General features: G+C 38.7%; 1 protein-coding gene across 1 annotated transcript in view; it reads left to right on the top strand.

Annotated features, from left to right (window-relative positions):
- The window catches only part of MAP1B (microtubule associated protein 1B), a 67,134-nt gene that overhangs the window by 32,610 nt on the left and 16,066 nt on the right, over positions 1–18,458 (top strand). Inside the window, exons 3-4 of the mRNA XM_081881165.1 lie at positions 13,049–13,131; positions 15,651–15,791. Coding sequence (XP_081737291.1) covers positions 13,049–13,131; positions 15,651–15,791 — 224 coding nt within the window. The remainder of the gene's footprint in view (positions 1–13,048; positions 13,132–15,650; positions 15,792–18,458) is intronic.

An 18,458-nucleotide genomic window follows, 5' to 3' on the forward strand; every position in this document is an offset into this window, starting at 1 on the left:
ATTTAAATGTTTTGCTGATTTTTTGTTTTATTGGTCAAGACCTGTTATTAGCTCTCCTTCTGCATGAGATTAGCTTGCAACAACTAGGCCAAATATGGCAACTTAATTTTGCTTGTAGTAAGTACACAACAGAATTCCATAGGATAACTCAATAAAATTTCATTCCTCCCCTCTGGCATTCAGGAAGGGTAATTTCCTTAAGAAGTACAGCAAAGCACAGAGGGCAATATCTCTGTGTGCCAGAGTAGAACAAATAGGATTAAGTTGTACTGTAGAGGCTTTTTCAACCTGCATGACTGAACACTACTTTCACAGGTTTGAAAGAACCAGTGGATTGTAACTGGAAAGAAAACATGGCAAATGTTCCTCTTTGTAAAGTACAAAAACTGACACCGGTTTTTAGATGCTAGGTGTCAACTTTGAAATGCAAATTGTTACAGTAATGTACTAAAAGGTTTAATACTTAGGTCTATGCAATTTAGAGCCCCAAATCCTCCTTTACATATTAGCGTATTTCATTTTCTAAGAGTTAGGAAAGGGTAAGCTAATAAGGAAGTAAAATGGGCTATAAATGCTATATTGGATTTATTTAACAGAACACTTATTTAAGAGAACACAAGGAACATCCTTGACAGCAGCCTTGAAATGATGACATGTGAAAAAAGCTTGTTTCCCATTTTGGTCTCTTGAACATGCTGAATGATCAGTGCAGAAATACTTCAATGACCAGGATAATTCTTCCACATTCTGCTAGAATTGAAATAAAATATTTGGTAGCATGAGTTCTGATAATGTTACAACAGCTATGTACCAGTTCACATAGAACATTTAAACCTAATACAGTGGTACCTTGGGTTACAGACACTTCAGGTTACGTGATTTCGGGTTGCGCACCGTGACGAACCCGGAAGTACCGGAACCATAGCTGTCAACGTTTCCTTTTTTTGAAGGGAAATTCTCTTATTCCGAATAGGATTCCTTGCAAGAAAAGGGAAAAGTTGACAGCTATGACCGGAATGGGTTACTTTTGGGTTTCGGCGCTTGCGCATGCGCAAAAAACCTAAATTGTGCTTTGCGCATGCACAGAAGCGTCAAATCGCAACCCACACGTGCGGCACAGATTACGTTCGCAACCCAAGGTTCCACTGTAGAAAGTGTTAGGTGTGGTTTTATTATAGGGTTGCCATATTGGACATAGCTGGGAATTGGCCGTTGGAAACAGCATCCGGGCGGAAATATCTGAAATGTCTGGGAAAATCCGGACATATGGCAACCCAGGTTGGCAGTGTCATTTTTTTTACAATTTCCCTTAGAAAATGGCGGGGGTTGGGTTGCCAGCCTTCACATCATGTTTGTAGGCATATCTGTAACACAGAATTGGTCTGTGGCCTGGTGCATGAAACCAGCTTCCCATAGAGTACATCCATGGGGGTCCTGCCATCTTCCATTCTGTGGACATCAATGGGATAGTGAAAAAATGGCTAAAAATGATACTCAGATAAAAGAAGATATCTGAGGCAGATAAATAAATATCTAAACAGCTATGTTAACATAACTAGAGATGGATTATTCAAATTCAGCCAGAGTTATTTTTTTAAATACGTCAAATGTTGAGAACATTTTGCTGTTAGCCTGCACAAAAGATGAAATAGAAAACACACTATGCAATTTCCTCAGAACTGTTATAAGTTAATGCTTAAAGTCTATGTAATACAGTTTTAGATTCTAAAATACATTTCCTTCAGACACCAGTTTACATTTCACTAAAACTGACTAGCATACCTCTTCTTTCGAAGAAGTCTACGGATAGTCCTCTTTTGGTATCAGAAATTGCTTAGGTGAGCGGTTTGGCTGAAACCAAATATTGGAAAATGCAAATAAGTGATCCCATGTATTTCTAAGCAAGTCAGAAAATCAATTTATAATGTTCTGTAAGCACTGAGAGAGGAAGCCTTTATAAATATATTAAAAAGATGAGAAACCTTCTGGGGCTTTATGATATATTATTTATACAGCATGAAGCCAAGTGTTTCAGTCTGAGAAAGCAGCAAAGAGGTATATGAAACTGAATTTTTAAAGACTGGATTGCCACTGACAAAAAGGAAAAAGACAATGCTTAAATGGAATGTTGAGAAGAAGATGCAGGTGTTGCTGGTTTTGATTGTGGTAATATCCCTCCCAACATTTTTAACTGAATTGACACAAAATGAAGTTTGCCAGGCAATTTTGTTTGGAATTCTGGAGACAAGCCATTTTAGTGACATAGTATGTTCTTCATGCCAGATATTTACTGGTGCAACCTTATCAAATGTGTATTCGGAGCTGCAAGCCATAGTTTTCCCAGATAACCACAATACACTTGCAGTGAAACACATTGTGTATCTTATTTTACGTAAACAAAGCGTAGTGTTACGCAAGCAGGTGCACTATGCAAACACTTCCTAAGTCAGAATTGGAGATCTTAAAAGTTGGCTTACTTCTACGCTAATGGAGAGGTGCTGGGAGCTTATCCTGCTGTAGTACTTGGAACCAGAGCCAAACCTGTGTTCCCAACACCACACACTGCACTGGAACAACCTCCCCACATCCTTTATTGGGTTCTATTTAGGATAAATTGGTCTTCTTGGATTAAAATTTAACAGAATAAACAAGACTTCAAACTATAATATCAGTTACTTCAGGTCTTTCTTTAGAAAGTTATTGTATTAAAAGGTATCTGAAAAGCAAGCCAGGCTTTTCTTTTAAAAATGTGTTCCAAATCCGAATGATAGCTTGCTGTCTTTCAAATAATTCTTGTTAGTACAGTGGTACCTCAGGTTAAGTACTTAATTCGTTACAGAGGTCCGTTCTTAACCTGAAACTGTTCTTAACCTGAAGACCACTTTAGCTAATGGGGCCTCCTGCTGCTGCTGCGCCACTGGAGCCCGATTTCTGTTCTTATCCTGAAGCAAAGTTCTTAACCCAAGGTAATATTTCTGGGTTAGCGGAGTCTGTAACCTGAAGCGTATGTAACCCGAGGTACCACTGTACTTCATTTCTTTGCTGGAGGTCTTCAGGCAGAGGTTGAAGATACATGTGCTGGGAATACTTTAACTCTGAATTTAATGAATGACATTGAAGTAAATGGTCCACAAATCCAGTTCTATAAATATGATTCATTCTCTATGCCTTTTTTTTAAGAGGTGGGGGTTTATTTCTCCCTATGAAGTACCTTGTAAATGATGTTGTTTATGATAGTCTTCATTCTTCCCAAGAGCATAATCTATAGATGGATTTTGCTGTCCTTTATACATGTGGATATTTCAGAATTCAGTTTAGAAATAAAATTACATATTCTGTCAGTTTTTCTGGGGACCTGCAGAATTCAACTGAGCTCCAGTTAGCAGGTTGCAAGAAGAAAAATGCATTTTTAATAAGGCAGAATTGTCTCTGATGGCTCTTAATGGATTCTGGAGATCTATATGTGTCAGAAGAGAGCTGTCTTTGAGGAAGCCTCTGGAAGAAGGAAATATAAAGCAAGAATAATCAATATCTCATGGATACCTGAAGGGGTCCATAATGTGGGAGATGTGGGAACTAGGGGGTAAGGGTGCATACAAATAACTTTTTATGTCTGTACCGTTTTATTAATAAGTGAGAAAAACATTTCACTTTTATTATAAACTAACACCTGCTGCAAAATGGTGCTAGCCAGGGATCAAATCCATGGTTCCTTTCTTATGATTTACCCACTCTTTAAAGCCAGTAGAATTTAAAAATGTGCAGACTAGATAAGTAGAAGCACAGACAACAGATTTTTCAAAAGAGTCCTATAAACATTTCTAGGGCAGGCCAGTGCTTTTCCTGTTCACAGTGGTAGAAGGTTTTTTTAAAATTATTATTTTTTGGGGGGTGGGGGGAGATTAGAAACATTTTTCTTTTTAGTGTTTAACCTTGTGTATGATACCAAGGAATTTGGTGGCATAAAATAAAAAATAGGAAATCTGAACTATGTCTAGGCTTAAAGGTACAGGGTTGTGTACAATGCTAGTCATACTCAAAGTAGTTCACTTGGAATTACTGGACATTGATTCCAGTAGGTCAGCTCTGAATAGAACTTAGTTGGATACAACCCATAAGTTTTTCATTATGCTATGATAATGATACTCTATTCACTATAGGCTGCTCAGAAGAGAAAAGTCTGGTTTGAGCTGTGCTTTCCTTCCATCCCTATATTTGTCTTACCTCAGACGAGAGCCATGTGGCCTCATTAATGGAAGGCTAGAATTTGCAGCCTGTAGTAACCACAAATATTTCTTCATTGCTTTGTACACATATGCACACACAATGTTGTTGTTTTACAATCTGTTGGAGCTTGAATTTGGAAAATAAATTTTGTTGCATTGGCCCTATTTGCCTGCAACACTAAACCATGGTTTACTACAACCTTCTTTACCCTTGTGCTATCTGGATGTTTTGGACTACAACTCCCCCATAATCCTTGACAATTAATCGTATTGGCTTGGTGCTGTGTCCTCCTCTTTGCCAGTATTTATTTTCAGTTTCCTACTAATCTTGGTTTGTTGTGTGTCAAACCAGTGATTGCTGTTTATCACAAACTCTGGTTAGTTGAGAAAACCATCTTCTCGCCTAGCGCTTTCATTGCATAGCTTTAGGCACCAGGTGAAAACTTTCTTCTTTTCTCAGATCTTTGGCTAATTAAACACTATATGGGCTTTTATTTGTTTTTTGGGGGTATTGTTTTTTTGTCATCATGTTATACGGTATAAAATTAAAATATATTTCTGTTTTTATACTGTAAACCCACTTTCTGTGATCCTTGGATGAAGGGCAGTATTGCATATCTTTAGGTGCCATGCAAAAATGTTCTTCAACCAGGCCTTTGGCTGATTAACATTCCATGTCTTTTTTTGTTTTGTTCTTGTTTTGTATATTGTGATTTTATTTTTGTATATGTTATGAACCTCCCCTTGAGATCTTAAGATGAAGAGTGGTATACAGATTTAAGAAATAAAAACAAATTTATGTAAGTGATTTTGATATTTCTCATATAATAATAAGGGTGAGGGGAGTTAAATCTGTCTATACTTGATATTTTAGGGAAATTACTAGGTTTGTGTTATTTTACTGAAACTTTCCAATCATAAAGACTTCTCAGTAAGAAGATGTTTGTGAAACTGCAGGAATTTTAATTCAAGTTCTCTCAAAACACATGCAAAATCTCTAAGGAAGATGAATAAAATTGTGTGTAGTTCTTTTAGATCATTACACTAAAGCCAGTTTGTACATCTGTCCCTATCAGTCTTATTATTTCAGCTGTTTAAATGTGCCACCGCATGAGGTCTTTTATTTGAAAATTTATATATAGCTATTCACATCACTTTCCCTCCAGAGACTTTTGACTCCCCCCTACCTCATCTTTGTTCGGAGGGGGGCTATTATTCCTTTTATTGCTACTGTCACAGAAAACCTTATAGTCTAAACCATTTAAGGAAGTAATCCCTAGAGCCATCCTGGGCAAACATCCAGACATGCAACGATTCCCAAAAGAAAGACATTCTCAGAGACAAAGTGGGGGAAAATATTTTTGATTTGGAAATATCAGTCTTCAGCAGAGGGTTATGATCAAGGGACAGATAGGCTTCTGAAAAGCATTTAGATAAGGAATACTAAAAAATATAAACTAGAATGCATTATTTATGTAAGTTGCTAATGTGAGGTTAAAAAACAACAAGACAAGAGACATGTTAAAACAGACTCTGCCTCCCAGTCAGTTTAGGGTTTTCACTTAGACCAGGAGTTGCCAACCTTTTTGGACTCATTGGCAAAATTTCATATTGGAGAAACATTTCTGGGGATCACACACACATATCAAGCACACACCACAACCTATTTTGTTGGGTTTGTATTCTAATGTTTCTTTCTAGTCTAATTTCAGCAGAGGGCAGGGTCCCTGTGAATGCCAATGAAGGCTTCTGTGGGAAACGTGTTGGGTCTAAGTAAAACAAAGGCAACAGTTTGGGGAGATCTGGCTTGGTGGCAGTACATGTAAAGAGAATATAGTTGTCTTAGCTGATCATAAGCTGACCATGAGCCATCAGTGTGATGCAACTTCTCAAAAAGCTAATGCAATTCTGGGCTGCATTAACAGAAGTATTGTGTCCATATCATGGGGGAAAAAAAATTTCATCTCAGTTTTGTGCTGGTCAGGTCATGTAGTGACAAAGTGTCCACTGACAAAATGGACTGTTGCCCATAAGAGGGCAATCTATGAGAAACAGTTGAAAGTACTAGGTTTACTTGACCTGAAGAAGTTCTGAAGAATATTTGGAAGAGATGTAGGGAGCAGTCGTTTAGACAAGAAGCTGGCATAAAGCAAGCCAACGCCAATTAAACCAGCATAAACTTGCACTCAAGCCTTTAAAAGAATGTTTGACACACATCCTTTTTTGCACCCTTTTTTGACTGAGCTGAACAGAATCCAATTTCAGTCCCTGCTGCCCATTCCCTCCTCTGGGGCACCCCTTTTGGGGGGCTTACGCCAGCCTTTGCTCAACCAGCTGAGCCAGGATGAGAAAGTTATCTTTGGCTGAAACAGGGTGGGGGTGGGGGACTTAATGCCAGCTGAGCTTGAGATCCACCACATCCTAAGCTCATCCTGACAGATCTTGCAAAAGGATTGCACCTGTAAATGGAGTTTAATGGCCTTTTGAAGTACTGTACTTTGTTGTAGGGTAAATGTGCTGCTGTGATTTGTTGATTGCCTAAGATACAGATGTTTTCATCTGAAGAAGCGCTTCTGTTGCTAGGATATTGCATTTCCCCAGCACTCAGACCACAACATCTTGTTTCTGGAAGAAATGCTAGTCCCTCAGGAGATAGTACTGTTGTTCCAAAAACAGTGGTCATATCAAAATTATTTCTGTGAAATGTCATAGAAATCTGTTGGTGAATGCATCATTAATAAGATGACCGTATTGTTTGTAAACATTTCTTTTCATTTATTCTGTTTCAAAAAATTCATAAAGCACTTCATCAGAACATAGCATTGAGCAAAATAATTAGCAATAAAAAGAGGGGGGATTAGTAAACTAAAAAAAACATAGCTTACTTAGGTGGAACATTGGCTTTGGTTCCTTAAGTGGAAAAAAATCAAAATCAACAGTAACAAAATGCCTTTATTAAGACTAATTACATTATAAATGTTCTAATAAATGCATTACTTGATGTGTATTTGGAATATAAAAAGTAAGCCATAACTAATTATATATTACTAGAGTAGGGCACAATTCAGCAAAAGTTAAGTATTTTTTTAGTCACCACTAAAACAGAACTCCAAAGTGCTTAATTTCATTTAGCTTGTGTCTCTTGCTTTCTTTTTAAGCATCACTGGAAGAACATTGTACTGGGTTTGCTGTTTTTTTTATACTGTACTTTTGTTGAAATGGTTGCGGTTGTTGTTTTCATCTTCCAGCAGTATTAAAAAATGAAGCTGTGCATTTCAAGGAGTGATAAATGTGGCAGTTGTGAGAAGTTTGTCCCTGATGGTAAATAATGGGGGTAAAAGGTCAGATGTTTGTCCGTTGTTGATTAATGGCAGTAGTTTGACAGCAAATTAAATGTCACATAAAATTGGCAAATGATACAACAAATCAATACCTAGTGAGAAAAGCTGATACAATTATTCTGGTAATCAACACCATTAGACACCCACAACTTGATTTAAGTCATGCAGTTTACTACAGAGGCTTTCATGGAAAATGCTCGGTGTGTTCAAAATAGCCCCCAAAGTATTCAAGTCAAGAGGCAATAATAAAAACAATCCCTAGCAGCTGAGGCAGCTGATACCCTTGTTAAAGGTAAGGAGTAGATGACAGCCATACACCTATTAAAATATAGCAGCAGATATCAGGGCATGCTCACATCGCTCTTATAAGTTCAAATAAAGGTTTCTTTAACTTAGTGTGACATGCAGTCATCATATACTATACAAGATGACTAGTTGGCATAGTTACTGCTCAAGGTGAATCACTGTCTTGATACCTAATAGCTGTTCCCAGGCCCGTTGCCACCTGAAGATGAGAAACTAAGGCTGTATACACACTATACTTTTAAAGCACATCTGAAGCACATTTATTCCCTCAATAAATTCTGGGCACTGTAGCTCACCCTACCAGACAACAACTACCAGACTTTTAAAAGACATCTGAAGGCAGCCCTGTTTAGGGAAGCTTTTAATGTTTGATGTATTACAGTATTTTAATATTTTTTTGGAAGCCACCCAGAGTGGCTGGGGAAACCCAGCCATATGGGCGGGGTATAAATAATTTTTTATTATTATTATTATTATTATTATTATTATTATTATTATTATTATCACCATCATCATTATTATCACCCCTCACAGAGTTGCCATTCCGAGCACCCTTAAGAAACCACACTGCCCAGAATTCTTTGAGGAGAAAAATGTACTTTGAAGATAATAGCGTGTATACAGCCTAAGCCTCACTCAAATGATCTTATTTCTGATTAAAAATGCTTAAGTTTGCATTGCACAAACTTTGTTTCATTTTGTTTTATTCAGGTTCATAAAGGCAAAGCTTATCACTTATTTCAATATGCAGAGAAAACATGCATTTAGGAGCTGGTTAGGATTATATTTGTTGGGAAATCATAAGAACCATATATCTGCTATTTTGCCAGCCTAGCATGGGGGAGTTTTATCTGTTATTTTTCTCCTATAATTTCACTACACCTTGCACAGTTCAATAACTTCTTGTTGTATCGCTACATTTCCTCAGATCATTTGTTGTGCCTTGTAACTTCTAATCACATGTACATATACTTTATATAGATTCTAATTCTGCTTAGTATTAGATATGCTTGAAAAACAACCACAGTGTCAGGGAATTGTTACAACTATTGATGTAAAAGCAACATTGACTGGGTTTTTATTTACATAATTTATACTCTGCACTGTCAATATACTTTCTGTGTTCCCAGGGCAGCTAACAAAGTAGAATTGCAGAATAATTCTGGGCCAGAGGTAGATTTAGGGTAGCACGACTGGTTCCACCACGCTGAGTGCTGAGCCTAAAGGGCAATGCAAAGTACCTCAACTGTGACGTAGTGAATTGAGCAGAAAGGAAGGCAGGGGAATCAAATTTTGGCCTTGCACAGGATGCCGTTGAAATTTGAAAGACCAAAGTCCACCCCTGTGAATAGTATACCATATTTTTCGCTCTATAAGACGCACTTTTCCTCTCCTAAACAGTAAGGGGAAATGTGTGTGCGTCTTATGGAGTGAATGTAGGCGGAAGGCTCTGCTCAGCGTGGAGCGTGTGTGCAGCTCTTGGGGGCTTTTCCGCAAGGAGGGAGAAGGGCAGCCCATCAGTCCCTTCTCCCTCCTCGGGGAAAAGCCCCCAAGAGCCGCACACACGCTCCACACGCCCTTTAAAGGGAGCACGGCTCTTGGGGGAGCCTTCTTCCCATTGCTCGCGATTCCTGGCTCATGGGATAGCGTCTCGCAGCCTTTTCTTGCCCATGTCTGTGAACCCTTTCAATATTATTCCACTGCAAGGAAGATGTGCGGGAGATACGTTGGGTAACGTGAAAGTCCTCATAGTTTGGCCCAACTGAAAGTTGTTGTGCTCTGCACACTTAGCTTAAGAGTTAGCTATGCCAAACCTACTGCTGGATAAGCAAGCATAAGGTCAATTGTATTTCAAGTATTTTATCTCCAATACATTTCATGTTTTTTTATTTAATGAGCTTGTAGGTCTGAAATTCAGTGAATGTTGTATTACCAATTGTCCTGTGTCTTCCCGCATGTATGGCTTAAAAAAAAAAAACTCTTAAAAAACCCCTGATGTGAGCCTCTGTTCTGCAAATAGCACTTCCATCACTATTCACATTGTGTGCACCTCTTATCAATTGAGCCATTTGCTTGCATGTCTGTATAATCTGGGTTATTCTATTATGTGTCCAGAAAAAGGCTGACTGTTATTGGAGACAGGCAGCTATTCTGCATGGCTCATTGTTTTGACACAGTATGGTAGTTAGTTCCTATTATGCTGATCAGTGCCTTGCATTATTTTTCCATTCACGAGCTCCATAAGTGCTTTCCTTGAGTTGTCTTGCTCTGACCTACAGTAAGAGCTGGGCTCTCAGTGAGATACATGCTTTCTATTTTTATTCATTGGGGGACTGAAGTATTGGAAAACCTGTCCATTTGGACTGGGGGGGAAGGGGGTTAAGAGGGAGGGAGTGCTTCCTGTCACTGACAAGTGATTTCCCCAGCTAATTCTTTAGCTGAGGTCTGTGAAGCTGCACTGTGGGGACACCAGGAAAAATGCTTTTGTTCAGTGTCTTAAAACCACAGATCAGCCATCCATAACCATAGAGTTTGAATGGCAAGAAATACTTGGTGAACATTCTGATTGTACTGACATCGGAGCTACAACTTTCTCCCCTGCTGTTCCAATTGAACTGTGCAATTTCTGTTTCGCACCTCAGGTCTAAGGCAGCCCATGCCCCCGCAAAGGTTCAGAAGTGATCAAAGCTTTCATTAAAACCCAGTCTGAAAAAAATAAATTCCACGTGGTGTGGCATGTAATCTCTAAATGGGATTTTTGTTTTCCCTCTATAACAGTAACATTGATTCAAGGCCAGTGGTCTCGTCTGACTAAAAACATTAACACAATATATTCAGGCTGCTGTTTGTTACACAAAGCATTTCTTTCAGTGGGCATTCTCTTCTCCCTTGCCCCTCACATCACTATTTCTGCCGTTTAAAAACATCCGAGAATGAACCGGAACCTTGGATGTGAAATTCTTGAATCCTTCAAAGCACTTTTTGCCTCTTTATTTTTATATATCATTAGAAGGATGTTACTACAAGGCAATAGGAAGTTGGGGGTCTATATGCATGAGAGCTAATTTGCAAATACATAGAGGACTCACAATCTGCTGACTATTCAGAGTTCTATTCACTTGTTGTGAGCAGAAGATTCATTAGGGAGCTTTGCTGACTCTGACATCTGTTAAGCCCCTTGTGGTGTGATGTCTGCAGTAAACATATTGTTCATTCCATCAAAAGCAATACTTACAGCAGAATTCTATCCATGTCTACTCAGAAGTAAATCCAGTTGCACTCAGTCGGGCTTGATCCCAGCTGAGTGTGTATAGAATTGCAGCCTTAAGTTATAGGCATATAACTATTCAGAATAGCCAGGTAAGGGCACATCATAAAATGCTTGAACATTCTACTTTTCCCAGAAGGTACCAAATGTCTCCCTCTTTTTTATGATTTTTTTTAAAAAACCAAAGAGCATCTTTCAGAGTACATCTACCAAAATTCTATGGATTCCATTTTAATTAGGAATACTTAAGCAAAGAGTTAGCATTCAGTGCAATGAAAGCTAATGGTACCATCTCATCTGACCTCTCTGAAAATATACATGTTCTGTGATGGAAGATACATTATTTTAGGTAACAATGTAGAGGAAGAGTCAGAGCCATTCTTCCTTCGTTTACCTATGCCTTCATTTATTATTTCAGTATGCAAACCTTACACAAAATGGATGATGTTGCCTTCACGGTAAATGATCCATAAAGCAGGGACAGCATAAAATCTATCACATTGTAAAAGGTCACTTGGCTGCCTGACTAGAGTGTTAAAATCTGACCTGTGGAAATTAACTTTCTGAGCAAAAGGGGGCAGTTCAGTTGTTCCTTCACACCTAACTCTCAACAATGCCATCAGTAGAATAATGTGTCTGTAGAAACAATTGGCCCCATCTGGTTTAGTATTTCATCATTGTTCCAGAGTTGTAGGGGTTGGCAGAAAAGGAACAGGGAGGAATAGACATGGGGGAAAGTAAAAACCGGGGTACAAAGGGGGCTGCTGAGGGATGGGACAGAAGGAGACCACTAGTGCCACCCTTCATCCATAAATGACAGGCTGGTTTACAATATAAAAACACAAAAATATATAGCATAATAAAAACAAAACCAATGCCCCCCACAGTTTAAAAGGGCATAGATTGTTTCATTAGCCAAAGATAAGAGGAATGGTTTTTGCCTGGTGCCTAGAGATATGTAGCCACCACAGAAAGGGTCCATTTTCATGTTGCTGCCTCCTGGACCTCTCACCGAGTAGGCATATGAAGAAGGACCTCAGGTGATTATCACATGGTCCAGATCAGTTCATATGGGGAGAGGTGGTCGTTGAGGCATTGTGTAAATATAAATGTATGTGAATTATATTCAAGAGACTTTTTTTTTTTTTTTGGCCTTTTGGAACCCTTCTGTAGTTGCCCAAATCCTGTATTTCACACTAGAATCTCCTGTGGCAGAAAATGTTTATAAGTAAAAAAGAATTCCATAAAAATGTCAGAGCTTTTACACCAATTGATTTGGACATTTGTTATCTGGCATTGCTGTGCTCCTTTTCATGGGTTTTTAAAGTGTATGTGTGTAGGGTGTGTTTTTGCACTTTTTTTTGTCAAGGTTGATTCATTCATTCATTCTTTAAAAATTAATTTTGTGCCTGGCTTCTTTTCTGGGTGCTGGACTAATTGCCGTTTGGGTATCTGGATGACATTCCCTTCACAATCACAATACGAGTGCTAATTAATCTCACTTCTGTTCTCAGAGAAAGGAGCACCAATAAGAATGCTGCCAAACGCCACAAAGAAAGAAGAAAATGGCAGAAGCCTATTGTGGGCAGCTGCTCCAAGGCTGATGAGCATTACATTGAAAAATAGATACATGCTAACTATTGAGTATTTACAACAACAGTCTCTTACGTGGCACACGATCACACCAAATTTGTCCCCCCCCCCCAAGAGCTTTCATGTTATCATCTTTGCTCAATCTTATTTGAAAACACTAGTATTTCATATGCCAGAGAAAAGCAAGATAGGACTCCAGAGTGAGTTTATTAGAAGAGCTATCCTTAAGGAAACTAGACTGTCTTAAGGGAAACAAACAAAAAAACCTGTCCTGCAAACCTTACAATTCATTTTCTTTCCTTCTGTTTATGCAGGTCAGAAAATCCTTCACCACAGAAGTGATGTCTTAGAAACTGTAGTCCTCATCAACCCTTCCGATGAAGCTGTCAGTACTGAGGTAAATTCATCAATAATGTATAAATGAATGCATTGTACACAGCAGACATAAAATAAATAAATTTCATAAGAGCCAGGACATTGATGTCCATCTCTGAAATCTGGGCTGACATTTTTATGGCCCACCAATGTCTTGAAAATAGACATTATTTTGAAAATAAAATAAAATATAAGAATCCTCTGCTTCCCATTATCTAGTTTTTCCTTGTCAAAGTTCTGTTTGCCTCTTTGTGAAGCAAAACCATACCAAGAACCTTGCTGGGTCAGACCAAAGGCCTACTTAAGTTCTTCATCCTGTTTTCTAAAGTGGGCAACCAGAGGCCTATGGGAAGTCCACAAGTAGGATGTGAGGGCAATAGCCATCTCCTGTTGTTTCTCAACAACCTCTCCTCAGAGGCCTCTGATCCTGGAGATAGCATATTAACCATAATTGACTAGGAGCCATAGAGAGCCTTCTATTCCATGAATTCGTCTGTTCCCCTTTTAGAATCATCCAAACTGATTACAACCATGGTTGAACTTGTGGGAGTGAACTTCATAGTTTAACTATGTGGTGTGTGACGTCCCTCCTTTTGTCCATCCGGAATCTTCAAACATTCAGTTTCGTTGGATCACCCTGGGTTCTAGCATTAGGAGAAAGCATTAGGAGAAAGGAGAAAAACTTTTATCACTTTCTCTACACCATTTTATAAGCTTCTGTCATGTTCCTCCTTACACACATATTTTTTGAAACTAAAAAGCCCCAAATGTTGTAACCTATAAGAGCTGTTTGACCATGGAACACACTCCCACCAGAGGTGACGGACTGCTCTGTAACTTCGCACATCCATCTGGTTCCCTTTTTAAAAAAACTGATGTCTGCTGGTACAGAGGCCAATCTTAGTACATTTGAGAACTTTCAGGTGGATATCAACCAAACCTAGTGGTTTGTTAATTTTTGGCTTGTCAATAAGGTATTTAATTTCTTCTCTTGTCACCAATATTTGTATCAGCTCTTCAGATTCTGTTCCTGAAAAGGTCGGTGTAGGCTGTACACCTTCTATAGTGAATACTTTGCTGCAATCTTCTCAGCTTCTTTTGACTCTCTTCTTATCCAAATATCTGATTTTTCTACTGAACAGGTGTTTTGCTTCTGATGTGTTTAAACATATTTTTTTTTAGCTTGTATGAATATTTTTAGCAACATGTTTCTCAATTTTTATTTTTGCATCTGTATTATCTGTTTGCACTTCTTTAGCCAAAATTTGTGTTTCCTTTCACTCTCCTTATTTGAACAGAACTTCCAACTTCTTGCCTCTAATAGCAGCAGACATAAATATTTCAGTTTACAAATAGATAAACATTCTCTAAGTCAGTATCTGGAGAAAGAGAGAGAGAGAGAGTTTCTACACATGTTGCCTGTATGCCATCTATAGCCATCAATAAATAAACAGGGTGCAGGAATATCAGCAGTAAAGGTGCTGGGGTTTTTTGCTGAAAAAGCTAATGGCTTTGTACAAAAGCTTATGGCGACTTTCCCAGAGCTTTTGTGCCAAACACAGGAAACAATAAAACAAGATAATTCAATTTTTAATAGTTTTAATGCAATTAAAACAGGTGAGATTTAAGTGGCACTCATCTTATTGTTGAGTGCTCTCTATTTTTGTTTTAAAAAATGCATACAGAAAATGGACTTGACCCCATCAAGGGTAATATTACATTTTTATATCCCAATACAATTAGTGACAAATCATAATGGGATTTCTTTTCTCTGCTGTTCCATGTGTTTTAGTGAATGCCCTTGAATTATCTGTGGAAGGTGAGTCCTTGAACAGAAATTCAGGGCAGTCCTGATTTTTTTCAAGGCATGGTTATTTTTTAAAAAGCATTTGATTGTTTGACTGTTTATATACAGATAAAGATAGCTTGCTGAGAAAGTATTTTGAGAGAATTCAGTTGATTCACCTAGCAGAAATAGTTCGTGTATGACAAAGTGAGTCTATTGAATACACTTGAGAAATAATGGCAGAGCATGGGGGATAGTAATAACAGTAGTCAGGAGCAACTGAGAAAACATATTTTTGATGGTGTTTGCTTTTGATCTAAAGAAAGCCATTCTGCTTGTTAAGTAATTTGGTATGAATATGTTTTTATTTTTATTTTCCCAGGCCTTCTAAATGTTAAATGATTTCAGTTTATAGGCTGCATTTGTTATTCTGCTGCTTCAACTTGATAGGTTTCACTTTGTCGTTTTCACTGTGCTACTGCTTCTATTTTTGGTTATAGTTCATTTTGGGATAGATTTGTAAGATTTGTGTTTGAGTGTAAGCTGCCTTGAAAGCTGAGCTTATAGAGTTCTGTCCTGGTGTGCACCATATTTTACAAACCCTCTTCCCCCATCTCTAGTGTTCCTCTGTTTGGGAATAAATAAAATGCAAAGCCAGTTGCATGCATGTTTATTTAGGTCAAGTAGAAGTGATAGTCCCTGTAGAAAGCAGGAGATATTTCAAGGGCATTTTTTGTTTTAATCCTTTTCTACAGGTGCGCTTAATGATCACAGATGCTGCAAGACACAAACTCCTGGTACTAACTGGGCAGAGTTTTGAAAATACAGGCGAGCTCATTCTTCAATCAGGCTCCTTCTCATTTCAGAATTTTATTGAGATCTTCACTGACCAGGAGGTTTGTATTTCACTACTCTCTATTCTAATGTCTTTTTCAATATTAGTTATTTGCACATTTAATTTGTAGATTTATGTGCTGAACATTCTCAATGAAGGTGGCAATAAAATAACAATAACAAACATACTAACAAAGGAATCCTGTGGTGGGCAGAGAAGAATCAGGGGCATAGCAGCTGTTGTTTCCTGTGCCCTACCAAGCTCACGCTGGCCAGGGCATGAAATGGGGGCAGGGGGCGCTGGAGAGGAGACAAGTTTACCTACTCCAGGACTGGCATATTTCCCTTCCCTTGTTGGGGGCACATCACAGTGATCAGGGGAACCAGCTCATTATATGATACCCCTCTTGTGGAATCAGGGGTGCCAACTTGAATGTAATGTGGGGGGGGGCAGGTAAGCCCCACCTGCACAATCAGTTTCAAGATGCAATACTCATCAACAGTGAGGGAGGGCTTGAATATTTTTGGAGGTGGTGCTGAAGGGACCTTGGCCCCTAGGAGTTGGCTCCTCTGTTTGAAATGCTCTCCCCAGGGAAACTCACCTGATGTCATCATTACTTATATTTAGTCACCAGGCAAAACTATTTCTATTCTGGCACACCTTTGGTGTTTAATTGACTGTAGCCTTCAGAAGGTAGGATCTTTTAGTCCTGCCTTTTAAGAAATATGAATGAGTTTTAGATTTCCCCCTGTTTTGTTTAATGCTGGTTTTACCGTACGGTATACTGTTTAATTAAGGGACGCGGGTGGCGCTGTGGGTTAAACCACAGAGCCTAGGGCTTGCCGATCAGAAGGTCGGCAGTTTGAATCCCCGCGACGGGATGAGCTCCCGTTGCTCAGTCCCTGCTCCTGCCAACCTAGCAGTTTGAAAGCATGTCCAAGTGCAAGTAGATAAATAGGTACTGCTCTGGCGGGAAGGTAAACAGCATTTCCATGCGCTGCTCTGGTTCACCAGAAGCGGCTTAGTCATGCTGGCTACATGACCCGGAAGCTGTACGCCGGCTCCCTCGGCCAATAAAGCAAGATGAGCGCTGCAACCCCAGAGTCGGCCACAACTGGACCTAATGGTCAGGGGTCCCTTTACCTTTATACTGTTTAATTACTATTGTAAGTAGCTTTGAATTACTTCTGTGAAAGGGGAGGATAATAAAGTTCAATAAATAAAAAGTTGGAGAGGATCAGGATATGTTGGTGCTTTCCCCAAGCATTTCCCCAAGGTATTTGTTAAATGTTTGGAAAGTTATACCATAACCCTTTATATTACAAAGTAGACACTCAGCCGAGGTTCTATGACCCACACAGCAGTCCTTTTCCAAGTATTTTTCTCTGTGCATCCCAGGACATCGTTTGAAACAAAGCTAAAATGTGGATGTGAAAGTAATTCTTTCCCAGCTTCCCCCCACTTATGTGTGTATTGTAGGGAAATCTGTCTTTAAAAATGATTTGTATCATTCACAATTGATTGGATTTTGGGCTTATTCCGGACTGTAAACACTGATGTCTCAAAGTGGAAATTGAACCCAAATCACTGGAATTTCAGCAGATACAAACACAGATATTTCCAGAGTTTTTGTTGGAAACCAGGAGGGATTGAAAGAGATTATAAATTAAATCAAAAGGGTATGGTGGTGGCCTGGACCTTGAGCCCACTATACATCATTGTTAATCTTGTTCTATGGACAACAGTATACATGATTTGTGAGTTTTGCTCCCTAATATTCAAAACATCAACATTCCAAAACTGAAAGAATCCAGATCTGCTATCTACAGAGATGGTCTATCTGTCAAGTAGTCACTAAGGCTGTACTTAATTCTTTCTGTTTCTCTAGACATTATGTTGGCTTGCAATTAATGTACAGTGTCTGCAAATTCCTGAAAGGCAAGGAACCCATCGTAAACAGACTGTCAAGCTGAATTATGTATTTTTATAGCACTGATACATAGGCACAGAATGAATCCAACGAAAGTTTAACAGATCTAAGCCTCAGTCAGACCAATATTAAGAGAAATCTGGTCCCATAATTTGGGATACTTATGGAACATATGGGGTACTTTAGGAAATTACCATAATCATAATTATATTTATACCTTGCCTTTTTCCATGACGGGACTCAAGGTGGCTTACTGATAAAAACAAGAACTGCTAAAAATATAGAAAACTCAATCATTAAAATACAATTAAACATTGATAGTATTAATACTATATACGCATATTTAATCTGTTTTAAACATACCAAAAATTACAGTAAAAACAGTATGGCACCAGACCTTTCATTAAAAGCAGTAAGTTCCCAGTAGCCTGCTGGAACAAGGTAGTCTTCACCTGCCAGTGGAAGGACAGCAAGGAAGGAGCCAGTTTAGCTTCTCTAGGGAGGGAGTTCCAAAGTATGGGAGCAGCCACCGAGAAGGCCCTCTCCTGTGTCCCCACCAAGTGTGTTTGTATGAGTTCAACTAAGGCAGCATGCTCTTCAACATTTCTGGTTTGGCTGTGGGAAACAGACCAAACAAACAAACAAACAAACAAACAAATCAATCAATCAATCAATCAATCAATCAATCCCTTGCCTGATTTCTATATTTAAGTTACCTTGCAAAGTTAGTTTTCAAAAAAAAAAAAGAAAAAGAAAAGGTGCATCGTGCTTCTTCATTCCTAACAGTTCCTAGAACAT

The sequence above is a fragment of the Podarcis erhardii genome, assembly GCF_964252035.2.
Source record: "Podarcis erhardii genome assembly, chromosome: 11".
NCBI classification, from domain to species: domain Eukaryota; kingdom Metazoa; phylum Chordata; class Lepidosauria; order Squamata; family Lacertidae; genus Podarcis; species Podarcis erhardii.